The sequence below is a fragment of the Cornus florida genome, unplaced genomic scaffold, assembly GCF_030987335.1.
Source record: "Cornus florida cultivar Cherokee Brave unplaced genomic scaffold, ASM3098733v1 CherokeeBrave_3.0.0_Hap2_Chr05, whole genome shotgun sequence".
In the NCBI taxonomy this organism is placed as follows: Eukaryota; Viridiplantae; Streptophyta; class Magnoliopsida; order Cornales; family Cornaceae; genus Cornus; species Cornus florida.
In genome coordinates, this window is record NW_026775575.1 from 72,255,835 (window position 1) to 72,269,536 (window position 13,702).

At 35.8% G+C, this 13,702-nt stretch overlaps 1 protein-coding gene across 1 annotated transcript; it reads left to right on the forward strand.

Annotated features, from left to right (window-relative positions):
- Nucleotides 1–109: 109 nt before the first annotated feature.
- Nucleotides 110–9,134, forward strand: LOC132306822 (transcription factor bHLH155). The gene is made up of 11 exons (XM_059804394.1): nt 110–980; nt 1,757–1,927; nt 2,408–2,492; nt 2,647–2,688; nt 3,826–3,885; nt 5,114–5,233; nt 5,463–6,647; nt 6,750–6,851; nt 7,401–7,538; nt 7,772–7,897; nt 8,652–9,134. The coding sequence occupies exons 1-11, from the start codon at nt 886–888 to the stop codon at nt 8,730–8,732; spliced, it is 2,205 nt and encodes a 734-aa protein (XP_059660377.1). The 5' UTR covers nt 110–885; the 3' UTR covers nt 8,733–9,134.
- The last annotated feature ends 4,568 nt before the right edge of the window (nt 9,135–13,702 follow it).

Here is a 13,702-nt window from a genome sequence, read left to right on the forward strand (position 1 = left end):
TGATAACGTACAAACTATGCGTAGGATAAATTGTTGCGTACTGCGCATCCTGAGAAGCAGATAAAGTAGCACACAGCTCATTCGAACGAAAAGCTTTTCCGTATATAAAGGTTGGTTCAAAAATGCATAAGCCACTAACTCATACACTCTCTCTCTCTCTAAACAATTAAAATTTTCTCTCTCTAAACGATCAGTGAGAGGCGAACTTTACTGAAGAAATGGTTGTAAATGCAGTTCAAAGGTTCGAATTTCTTGGTGATTCGATTGACCTTTAATTACTCTTTTTTAGAATCGTACTATTAACCAAAAAGGAGAGCCAAAAAAGAAAGATTTTTTTTACTTCCTTTTTTTAAAAAAGATTTGGAATCTATATGACTTGTTAACTAGATCGCTTTACTGAATTCATCAAAATTAGTACAGAATACTTTGTGATTCGGGTCGTCAATGTCGTCTGATATTAGTTAAATATACGATTTCATCTGCGAATTGTAAGGATTGTTGGATTGAAGAAAGTTTTAGGGTTTACTGATTTGACAATCATGGTGAAATGCTTGAAGGGTTTCATGGGAGTAGTTTATGTGGAGGTTCTTGACATTGGACTTGATTGATACTTGTGATATTGGTGAATTGTTTCAAGATTGTAGTTTGGTTTAGGGTTGGGAGTTTAGCTGTTTCTGAGCGAGGATGGTGTTGGATAGTCTGCTGCTTCCGACTGTGGGACCACCAATAAAGCGGCGAGCAGGGTTGCGAAGGAAGCAGGCAGGAAGAGGTTCATATAGAGGGAGTTAGGGTGGTAGAATTCTGCAGAATTGGGGGTTTGTGGGGTTTTATTGATTAACCTGGTGTGTGGAGTTAGGAGGTGTTAGAATATTTTAACAGGGCGAAATGGGTACTCAATTGCACCAAGCACTCAGGGCCCTCTGTTTCAACACCGACTGGAAGTACGCTGTGTTCTGGAAACTCAAACATGGAGCTCGAATGTAAGTTCATATAAATCTCTTATTGTTAGTCTTTTCTTTTCTTTAGTTAATTCACTTTTATGTTCTACATATGCTTAGTATGCTGTCCTTGATGGATTGGTTTATTTGGTGCTTCTGCTATTATTTAATTTTGCTAATTTTGATGTACTTAGTTTGTTGACTATATTGGATTTGTTGGTCTACAGGCATATTTCACGCTTTCTTCAAATTTTGGAATTTGAACTTGGGTTAGAATTGTATGTTTAAGTTTTGCATTTGCAGAGTTATCTTTAAATTGGGTCTGATATTTGAAATTTTCAAAATTTAAGTGCTAAAGGTCAGAGTCATGGGATAATCTGTCATTGGAAATTAAGTTAATTGTTGCTGGACTTCTCTATCTTTTCTGTAATTATGTCTTCTTTTATTTGAATTCTGATGTCTAAAAGGGCTCCAAACCTCTTATGTATTGCTTCAGGTATATCAAATTTTGTTTGTTATTCTCTTTCTTTTTTGCCCTTTTTCTTCTCCAGAAGTCTGTCCAATCTTCTAAAAGCTCAGCAATAGTTGCACATCTTTTGATCTTTTCCCTTGAATTTGGAGTACTAAGTCCATGATGAACTCTTATTTTTAGAAATTTTGGTGAAAATCATCTCAGCATTAATGTTTAAGAATTGGTCTACCTAAAGAACACCTATTGTGTTATCTCTATGCTTCACATCTATTTGGTGGTTAGCTTTTCCCATGGTATTTGCATTATGCATATTCTCTTCATTTCTGATATATGGAACTTCTTGTAGGATGTTGACTTGGGAGGATGCTTACTATGATAGCCATGAGCAACATGATTCTTCTGATAACAAGTGCTTTGAAAAGGAAGTCCGCAACTTCCACAATGGGCGTTATTCACATGATCCTCTTGGGTTAGCTGTTGCAAAGATGTCATATCATGTACATGCACTTGGGGAAGGGTACAATTTCTTCCATATTGTTGATATACTATCTGTAATTTATGTAGGATTTTTCAATACCATGATGCAGTGGTTTAGCTTGGACCATGTTCTTTGATGTGGCCAAATTTCAAAATTAGCCTATAGACTATAGATAGAAGTTCTTCATGATCCTCCTCCTAGCCTTTATTCGATATGGATAGAAATTTTCATCCAATATTGTATGCATATATTACTCTATTTTCCTATATTTTACTATTTTCCAAGTCTTCCTTTGTCAATATTGACATTGCTTTACTCATAAAAAAAAAAACATATATATTGACATTGCTTTACTCGGTGGGTAACACATTTCTGTGTTTGCTATCCTATTAATGTTTCTGTTCATATGAGAAAAATTAAACAATTAAATAAAGAAGGAATGACAAATTTAAATTTTACTTAATAAAAACTAAAGAAAAAAGAAGACTTTGTATTTGATGTTAATCCTTTATTGAACAGGATTGTGGGACAGGTGGCAGTTACTGGAAAGCATCTGTGGATTTTTGGGGACAAACATGTAAATAATTTCTCTTCATCATTTGAGGTGAGAGATAAATTTGGACATTTAATAATACCATTAAACATGCAATTTACCATGTTGTATAGATAACCATTGTGCACTGTTTGTGCTATTCAACAATATTTACTCTTTGTTTAACCTTTCATTCATTCTTATTCTGTAATTTTGTTGGCTTCAGTATTATGAGGGGTGGCAAACTCAGTTTTCAGCTGGGATTAGGGTATGCTTTCTTGCTTCTTTTTCAAAATTTAATATATGTTGTTATGATTGCTGCAATGCAAAAATAAACATACTGTAGATAAATGTTAGAGGTCCTCTTATTATCAGTGACGATGGAGGATTTTGGATCTGCAATGCACTTCCCAACACAATCAATAATGATTTTTGGTCTGATCTTTCTCATTGTTAAGCAAGTTGGTCATTTAGGTGGTGGTGGAGATATTGCGGATGTGATTTTGTGTCTTTCAATTATCTCTCACTGTTGATATTTTTGAGTTGCATCACTAATTGAAGATACCGACCATGGTAACTCTAACCTTGGTGCTGTGCCAGCTAGTCTGGTACTCAGTTTTCTATGACTCACTTTTAGGACTTCTTAACCGTAGACCAACTGCATTTCTTCAGATTTTGCATTGGGCTGTGGGAGTGACATGGGACAAACAGATGAAGCTGATTTGTCTGGACCATGCTAACGTCTGTCACCATTGCTGTCAGAAAATATTATACTTTAACTGATTCTCACCTCGAATACTAGTCGATTATTAGGCCTTTTTCAACTATATGACCGGGTTCCTTTATTCTGCATCGAGCTAGTAGGAGTTACATACAAGGAACAGATGAAAGCTGCTAAGTTTGGACTATCCTGACTATCAGAGAGTGGTGACATCTTTGGTTACAGAACTCCTGTGCACCAAACTTCGTAGCAGATGTTTGATAGTCATGATGCTTCCATATAATTTAGGTTCAATGTCCTTCCCCCATTATGTCACTAGTAATTATACATGCAGATGTTCACTTCAGCTATGATTTTAGGTGTTCTATTCCACTTATATATCTGACGTAGTTCGTCGACCCGGCTTTACACAAATAGGACTACTTATTTCATTCAGTTCTCTTCTAGAAATATAGGGAATGGATAAATAGTTCTCACTTCAAATCTTAACGTGAAATTTTTATCTCTACTTATTATAGAAGTTAATGCTAAGGAGGCGGTGCTATGGAGCACTTTTTTTTTCTCTGTATAATTTGTTTAAGCTCTTATCGTCCATCTAAATTCGTGGAGATATTTCTTTTTCTTTTCGGTAAGTATTTCATTCAGATATTTTGTTAACATATATATTTTTCTTCTGTTCTGCAGACTGTTGTTGTGGTGGCTGCACTTCCATATGGAGTTGTTCAGCTTGGCTCTTTAAATAAAGTAAGGTGGTTTCTACTTTTGGCTCATAATCAATTCCATGCATGATTTTCGTTATACACTTGATGTCACTATTATGTTTTAGATGCTAATAGTTGCTGTTTATACTTCCTTTCCCTTTTCTTTCGAGAGAATGTGATGCAATATAATTTCATTTATTTAAGACTGGTGGATTAGTTTCTTTTGTTTTTTTCACTTTCATCCATCATTCCATTGTATAATTGTTTTGAAGTGCGTACTCCCAATTGGGTTACCGTCCCAGGTCTCGCTGGTGTTGCCTGTAGGTTGTGATATGCCTCGAGATGGCCGTCTCCTGTGTACATTGTAATGTGTCACAGAAACACCGTAGAGTTGAGATCAGTTCCGCTCATGTATGCAGTGTGTGCATTACATAAACACCCATTAGGTTGAAACATAATATTGGTATACAATTTGATTATAGGACATTAGTGTTAAAGTATTTGGACCTTGATTTGAGGCACCTTCTCTGAATTCCGTGAGCTAATGTGTGTCTTTCCATTATAAGATTTATATGTTCACATCTCCGATCTTTGCCACAGGATTGAACAAATTCTATGTACATAGGTGAGAAAGGTATATGAGAACGTAACCTTTAACTTCCCAATAAGGGGACCAGTCATGATGTTCTAGACCTCTGGGTCTACAATGTTTTGCTATGTCAAATTTGCTTTAGTTATCCCAGAAAATTTGTCGACTCATTGTTGTCTGGTTAGTTGTAGAATTGAGGATTGTTATACCACTTCTCTTTATGTTGTGTTAAGCTGCTCTAAACGTATTAATGACTCACTATATGATACAATCTCATCATTTGATTCAATGTTGCTTTTATTTGAAGTATCTTGTTTACATTGATCATCAGTGAACTTTCCGCTCAGTCATATTCTCTTAACTGAGGTTTTCCAATGATTATTGTTTTTTTATTCTTTCCTTTTTCTTTTTTCAAGTTACACATTATGAATTGCATATAAAGATACGTCCTCTGTTCCTACTTTGCCCATGAATCAAGCATCCAACTAGTTATTAGTATACTTGCTGCTCTTATGCAAGATTTCCTGGTAGTCAATAAACTCATTCATCTTTACCATAGCCATCAACTTGGTTACAGTGGAAAGGTGAAGTGTGTATCACACATTGAAATTTTAATGTCATAGCCTATTGGTACTTACGTGTAGTTTGCTTTTTTGTTCTTTCGTTCATTTGAGAGGAGCAGATCACCGAGGACTTGAAGCTGGTGAACCGTATCAGAGAAATCTTTTTTGCGTTTCAAGATTCCTCAATGGGATGTGTTCCCAGTGTAATACATTCTAATATGAAGACTTACTCCTGTATGGTAAGTCTCTCTTTCTCTCTCTCTCTCTCTCACACACACACACACACTCCTGTATGGTAAGTCTAGCTCTCTCTCTCACACACGCACATATACACAATCACATAAAATTTTGATATGTAAGCATCTTAAAGTAAGTTTGTTTGTTTGTTTGTTTGTTTGTTTGTTTTTTTTTTTTTTTTTTCTTGTCTTATGTTTGTTTATTTGGTTCTTTTTTATCTTATTTTTCCAGTCAGATATATCTACAAGAAGTTCTTTTGGGAGTTCTTATGATTGCATACACAACCTAGATAAAACCATGAGCAAGGAAAAGACAAATATTTGCTCTCCCATGTTTTCATCTCTTGGAAAATCTAGTAACAATTCTTACGTTGTTCCACTGCCTGGTGGTTATTCGAAAAAGACAGTTGAACTGATCAATAAGCATGGAGAGCTTCAGTTATCAACACCAGGGGGTTGTGAAAGTGCCACCTTACTTCAATCTAGATACGAAATTTTCCTTAATGAGCGGCAGAAGCAGTTACAGACGAAAATGATTATTGATAATGAGTGTGAAGGGAAGATTAGTGGCTTTAGGGATATACAAGTAGGTTCAGAAGGCAACGATACTTCATCCTCACGTAATTACTTTAATGACAAAGCTGATTTATATACCCCTTCTGCTGATAATTCTGGGGTAGACTTTATGTACTTCCCTTCAGATCTACTCCTCGATTCTGCCACTTGGAATAATCGAAATGAAGTGTTGTCTTTGGCAGAACCTTTCAACTTGGAAATCCAAAAAGATTCAGAGAAGAACTTACCAGAGTTCAATGATATGGGCAAACTGAACAAGCCTTCCAATTTTTCTGCTGGCAGTGAGCTGTATGAAGCCCTTGGGCCAGCTTTTAGAAAACAAAATACCTACTGTGATTGGGAGGTAGAAAAGACTGAAGCTGAAGCAGCTATTGAGATGCCAGAGGGAATGACCAGTAGTAGCCTGTTGACAACTGACTCTGGCTCAGAGCATCTTCTAGAAGCAGTAGTGGCTAGTGTTTGCTGCCGTGGTAGTGATGTTAAAAGTGAGAAATCATTCTGTAAACCAGTACAGTCCCTGTTGACAACTGAAAAGATGCCAGAACCAACCTGTGATAAGGATACTTTTGATTCAGCGGGTAATTCATTTGATCAATCTCTTGTAGAGGACTCTTGGCAATGCTTGAACTCCTCAGATGCATATGGTGTCGGGTCTTCAAAAGGCCTTTTGTCCACGAGTCACGGTACATGCCTTGAACAGTTAGAGAGGCCACAAAGACTGGCTAATAACAAAAAAAGGGGTGCTAAATCTGGTGAAAATTGTAGGCCCAGGCCAAGGGACAGACAATTGATCCAGGATCGCATTAAGGAGCTGCGAGAGCTTGTGCCCAATGGATCAAAGGTAACTTCGACAGTCCATTATTCCTGCTGAGTTTGGTCTTGTGTTGCAGTTGTTTTCCTCTTTATATATAGCATGTGCTGACATCTCTGGATAATTACACAGTGCAGTATTGATTCACTTCTAGAGCGTACAATCAAGCACACGCTGTTTCTGCAAAGCATGACTACACATGCTGAGAAGCTAAATAAATGTGCTGAATCAAAGGTAAGGCTTTGGCATTCATTTGGTTAGGGTTCTTTTGTTGTTCAGTCTAACATGGTTCAGTTGGGTAGATTATTATCTTTGTCAAGCCCCATCATACATATAATTGTAATTTTTTGGGAACGCAGATATAAATTCATTTGAAAAGTCAGGTTGAAAGATATGAATCTTACCAGTGACCTGAATCAGTTAGTTTAAGCCCCGTCATATATATAGGTGTATTTTTTTGGGAACACAAATATAAATTCATTTGAAAAGTCAGGTTGAAAGATATGAATCTTGCTAGTGACCTGAATCAGTTAGTTTTCTTCCTTTTGATACTTTTATATGCCAAGTTTTTATAAGCTGTTAATTGCCATGGGTAGGTTCATGAGACATTGTTGACATTGAAAATATTATATTTTTCCTAAGGGTTTGTTTTGGAACATGTTGCAACTAAGTGCTATGAGAACTTGAATTTGGTTGATATGCATCAATTAGATGTAATGACCAGATTTATCGACTGAAGTTATGATTCTCCTAATAATTTACATCCAACTTCTGATTCTGCAGTTACGAGATAAGGAAAGTGGTATACAGAGATTATCCAATAATGTGCAGGGTTCAAGCTGGGCCGTGGAAGTGGGGAGTCACCTGAAAGTTCCTATAGTGGTAGAAAATATTAATTTGAATGGGCAGATGCTTATAGAGGTATGGACTTGATAGATAATCAAATTTTATGATACTAATGAGAATTGAAAATATAGTAGAACTCAAAGATGGGAGCAATTATAGTTCCTCCAGATTTAAATTGAGAAAAAAAGGAAATGAGAAACCATCCAAAAAGACACGAGGAATTAGAGTTAGAATATGTTACTCACAATTTAAGCCCCTATATTGCTTTTTATTCCCAGTTATTCAAGTTTTCTGCCTGATCCATGCAGATGTTGTGTGAGGAATGCAGCCTTTTTCTTGAGATAGCAGATGCTATCAAGAATTTGGGTCTGACAATTTTGAAAGGTGTAACAGAAGCCTATGGCAAGAGAACCTGGATGCGTTTTGTGGTTGAGGTACAATCCAAATCACAAATTTACATGTTTTCGTCCTCGATATCTTATTAAGGAACAAGAGTTACATGATTTCGTCCTAATTACGGATGAGATCAGGATTTGTAAGGAACAAAATTTACACTTGTCTTCTTTACCAGTTCCTTTAGATTACATTTTAGTATATTTTGTATTTTCGTATGGCAAGTTGAACAAGTGTTCAAAACATTTATATGCGTCATGGATGTTATTATTTTCTTTCACTGCATGATGGAGATTAATGCATTATGCCATACATATACTACCATGGGAAAAGCTGTCTTGATTATTTCCTATGCTCAATTCAAGTAAGCCTTATCCCAACAACTTGGGTTTATTTTAATTATTTTCTATATGAAAACAAAATATATTGTAATATATGGAAGTTCATATGTATTCAGTTTACTGGTTTGTATTATTATCAGAGTAGAGCCTACGGCCTAGCTGAACCAACCATTGGATCTCTGCTCCGCATGTCATGTTTACAGAAATTCATTTAAAAAGCTTTGATTTTAAAAGAATTTATTAGATGGTATGGGACTTTGAATAATGTTTACCGATATCAGTCTTGGTGATATAAGAATAAAACCGCTAAAACAAACTTTTCAATATATGAGCATCGGTGGCTAGCATTTGGACTGTAAACCCCCAGATTTTTACATCCTTCCTCAATGGTCGAATTGCTAATATATTGTTTATTAATTAATCTTGATAAGTCTTAATATGATTATTATCGCAGGGCCAGAACAACAGAAGCATGCATAGGATGGATATACTGTGGTCGCTTATGCACATATTGCAACCTAAGGCTATAGGTTAAGAGGGCAAATGACTGTTATTCATCGTGAATAACTTAGAACGGAAAATCATTTCCAGAGCAGAAAGACAAAACTGCATATACTTGCACCTACATTATGATGGATGAGGGGGCTATGCAACTCCCAGAAACTGTCATCTAGGCTCCTTTTAGTGTTACCGTGGTTCATTTGTGACATTTAATTGGATTTTCTGGTTTATAAGCTTCTCTCTGCAGATTGATAATTGCTGTAAAAGACCCTTTGTTTCTCTGCCATGAAGTATGTGCAAACTGGATATTTCTTTTTGTTTTGTTTTGTTTTTTATAACAAAATTTCCCTTCGGTTTTCTTTTCTAATTTGTATTTTGACAATTGGTTCCATCATTTATTCAGAAGTTTTCGATACTTCAAATATTTTATATTTTATAGTTCCTTCACAAGTAATTAATGTTTGTGTTTGTCTAAGAGTGTCTTTTTCCTTCTGGTACTTGAATTTTTTGAGATATGCATTTATGATGTTTACAAGAAAAACTTCCAACGGCATCCAACCGTTCATGACCTATTACACGGATGGTCTGGATGCGCCCGTTGTGAAAGGAAGTTTTTCTCCATGTTTGCATGGAATCTTAATTCAAGTATTTTGAAAACTGAACTAGTAGTGAACACAAAATTTGTGAAGATGAAGTTTGGTTGTCGGATATGAACTTCCTGATCGTCCGATATGGTTTTGATTTATTGGTAGTTCTTGGATTGAAGTAAACATGCTGTTGATATTCTCTGGTAGTGGGCGGCTGAGGCCCGAAGGGCTACTGTCCCCTCTTGGGTCCAATCAAACATTCCATGTAACTGAGGTTAAATAATTTAAAAAAAGTCACGGTTTGTTTTAGTGACTCAGGGTCTTAACTCTCAAAATCTAAGTCAAATCTAAGTCAAGGTTTCGAGAACTCTTGTTGGCAAAAGACCAATATCAGGTGAGGCCATAGCAATCAGAAAGTCCCTATAAAAATCATGGTGGAGACCAATAATAATTGTTTTTTGAATAACTCAAAACAAAAAAAAATTCCCTGGGGAAGTCAAAAAAGTTGTATAGATAGTAAAATGTACAGTAGAGGACTGGTCAAGAAGAAGCTGCGAAAAGCCCATTGGTCAAGTACAGCCCAAATTTAGTTGGAGCGCCCAAAGATACAAGATACGAAGACAAAAGCCTATCGTATCCATAAGCAACATGGCTGGATGACCAAAAGAGTGGCCAAGAGATTGTACGTAGCCCAAGTCCAGATCGGGTGAACTCTTTCCCATCCAAATATGAATACCTCAAACTTTGCCTAAATAAAGTTCAATACGGAATTCATGTATGCAAAGTTTTCTCAATTTTGAACTTTATACTTCGCGGCAATAGCGTTTCCTCAATTTTGAATATTTCAAAATTTTCGTTTGAAGTTTAAAGGGAGTCGAACAACTTTCTTTCTTTTTAGTATTTAGTAATTTCTAGCAATTAGATTTCTTACTTTATTTTTACGAGAAAAGTTCGATTTTGAGTAGTTTCTCACAAGGCTAGTTTCTTTATATTTCCAGGGTTCTTATGATGTTAGGATTATTTATTTATAAATACATATACTGCTATCAATAATTTATCAAAATTTTCTATGAATATCTTCAACTTTGTAAATTCAAAGTTACCCTTATTCATTGTGAACGATTCATAACTTTCATCCCCACTCATATTAAATCAGTCCGTCAAAACAGGAGTTGTTTAATTGGGGGACTAAACAAATTTTCTAAATAAAAATATGAAGATCAGTATGTGGTCTAAAATTTTGAAACCAAATCAGAAAGCAGCAGTGACAAACCCATTACATACCTATCCCACGTGATCAAAATGATATTGTACTCTGGCTGGTTCGAGATTCGTAAGAATCACCAAAATGTATATCACATATTCACATGGTGATTGGTTTGTGTTTGGGAATAGCGTAAGAAGTGTTTAAAAATGCAAATTGCATAAGGAAGTCGTTTAAAAAAATAAATAAATAAATAAACGAAAGCACTAGCATGTTTTACGTGCATTGATTGAATTGATGATTTTCATACATATACACATATATTATATATATATATATATGTGGGAAAAAAATTCTTTCCATTTACTCTCTTACTGGATTAATTTATTGAAGGGTAAAATAACTGGCTTGACATTTAAGTTAAATTCATATTTATCAAAATATCAATTTATACGTACAACTTTCGTGTGTATATATATATAATAATATAAATTGTGGAACTCATAAAGTAAAAATTAAATTCATTAAATATTACAATATATATATATATATATATATATATATAAATAAAGGGATAAATGCTCTTACACCTAGAGTGATGAAATCTTGAGCTCCAGGGGACTTTCACTAAGGCTATGTTTAGTACGGTGGGTTTGAATAGAAATGATAACATTAATTATGAAATAAAGGGAAGGAAAAGGAAGGGAAGGATAATTTTAACCTCCTATTATGTTTGATTGATGAATGAAGGAAAAGAAAGGGAAGAATAATAATCATGTTTGGAAAAGAGAAAGGAAAAGAAAGGAAAGAGAACTATTTTAATAAATTGACTATTATACTTTTTTATATTTTAAAACATATATATATATATATATATATATATATATATTGTCTCCTATACCAGGCCCATAGATGACGGGCTACAAGAAAAGAAAAGAATTTTTTTTTTTTAGGGCAAATCATTTCAGTCTCCCCAATCTCGCCTCCGTTTCTAATCTCGTTCTCAACTCTGAACTTGCCCCCCCCCCCCTCTCTCTCTCTCTCTCTCTCTCTCTCTTTGCACTATAAGAATCAGAAGTTCAAAACCCATATATTTCAGTTTATCTATCTGTCTGTAGGAATCAAAAGTTCAAAACCCATATATTTCAGTTTATCTATCTGTCTGCAAGAATCAAAAGTTCAAAACCCGTATCGGTATATCATTTCAGATTGTTCAGAAAATCAAAACCCATATCTTTCAGTTTCCATCGCCGTTGTTCCAGTTCAGGTTCGCCGTTCGCAAGCTTCAACCGCTGGCCCACCGTCTCTCACTCTCTCTGCAACTGCTAACTTGTATGTATATACAATCTTGAGGGCAAATTAGGCCTCACAAATAATATACTAACTCTCCCCTTCCCTTTCCTTCCTTTTCCTCCCATTTTTGGGAGGATAAGCAAAATACTATTCAGGCCTTGTGTTAACCCTCCAAACCCTTCCCTTTCCTTCCAACAATTTTTGTCAAACACAAAATTTTTATCCCCCTCTATCACATTTCCTTCCCTTTCCTCCCATTTCTATTGCACCAAACTGACCCTAAGGGCTTGGTTTAGGAGGCGGTGGTTGGGGACATGTTTCAATTTATTACTCTCATATTAAACTCCAGCCAATTTTGTTAATACACTCCCATGAAGTTTGGTTTAATTTGCTCTCACACCTTTATTTTAAAAATAATAAAATAAAATACCTAAATTACCCTCCTTTATTTCGTATACATTTTTTTTCTTAGACTTTTTTACCCTCAACTCGTTTCCCCTCTTTCTTCTGCACTATTGGAAGCACTCACTTTCTCACCCTAAACCAAATATCCTGTTAAGCAATAAAATTTGATTAAAATTGTGCAATACAGTGGATTTAAAATTGTGCAGTACAGTGGCTGTAGAAACTAGTTTTCGCCGGCGTCACCATTGACCATCCACCGTCGAGTTTTTCTTTCACCGCCATTGTGCATCACCTTGATTAGCCCCGTTTCGCCGGTTAGCGCATACATTGCTGGTGTTGTTGGCAGCCGAACTCATCACCGAGCTCTCTCTTGCTCATCGGCCACCATCATCTAAAGCTGAGCTCTCTGCCTTTCAGTCCTCGCCGATTCTGTCACATCGCCAAACTCGTTTGTGTGCTCGCCGGATATACCAATCTGACCGGCTCCATCTGAGCCGCCGCGCGCAAGTCAGCCGAACTCACTGTTCCGACCACCGCAGCAAGCTCACAGCCGATTCAATTCCCCCTTACCGGCTGATTCTGTCTCGCCGGTGCAGTGCCGCAGTTCCTTTGCGGCACTTCTTCTTCTCCTAAGACGTCGCCTCCTTTGGCAACTTCTTGTATTCTTATCGGCCTTGGGAGCCATTTTAGAGAGAGAAAACGGGTGGAATTCTAGAGAGAGCAAGAGAGTGCTGGGAAAATTAAAGGAACATGAAGACGATGAAGTTTCAGAACAGTAGAAGGTGGTAATATTGTCATTTCACTACTTGCTTAGATATATGTTAAATAAAGCCAATGGTATAATAGTAAACTTACTTCTTTCATACTTTAGAAAGGGGGTGTGAGAGCAAAATTGGTTGAGGTTTACTATGAGGGCAATAAACTGAAACCTCATAGGTGTGAGAGCATTAAGTCATCTAATAAATTTAATTTTCACTTTATGGGTCTCACTTAACAAAATAAGGAGCAGAAAAGTTGAAAATTAAACTTCCCCAAAAATAAAACACGAAACCTTCATCACAAAAAGTCAACTTTGCATTCAAATGAAATGAAAACTTCTCCTCATCAAAATTAAGTCTGAAAGAAACAAAACCAAACCAAAAGCAACTCCAGAACACATATTATAAAGTGATGCTTTGTAATTAACGAGCTTTCTTTTTAAAGAAACAAGGGTAAAGTGTTGATCTAAGGATTTTATCTAAAGGTCAATCTTATATTTTGATGATTACAAACCATTAATGATGTTTAAGTACTAATATTTTCATTGAGTGATATATAGTTGATCAAGATTCAAACATCAATGTTGAGCTAGAAGATCCATTCCAAATACTCAAGCTATGGATTCAAGGAAGCCTCAAAGTGCAAGAAATCAAAGAAAAACTCGGACTTCAAAGATCACACAAAGCATTTCAAAGAAACAAAGTAAGTCTTCATCAAGCCTAAACGATCATGGTTAAAGAATGAAGAAAAGGATAG

Bases quoted from the DNA above. Each gene is read 5' to 3' on its own strand.
- LOC132306822 (XM_059804394.1), top strand. From the start codon at position 886: ATGGGTACTCAATTGCACCAAGCACTCAGGGCCCTCTGTTTCAACACC. The intron at 1,928-2,407 runs GTACAATTTCTT...TTTATTGAACAG, and splicing joins GTACATGCACTTGGGGAAGG to GATTGTGGGACAGGTGGCAG. The intron at 7,898-8,651 runs GTACAATCCAAA...TTATTATCGCAG, and splicing joins GGATGCGTTTTGTGGTTGAG to GGCCAGAACAACAGAAGCAT.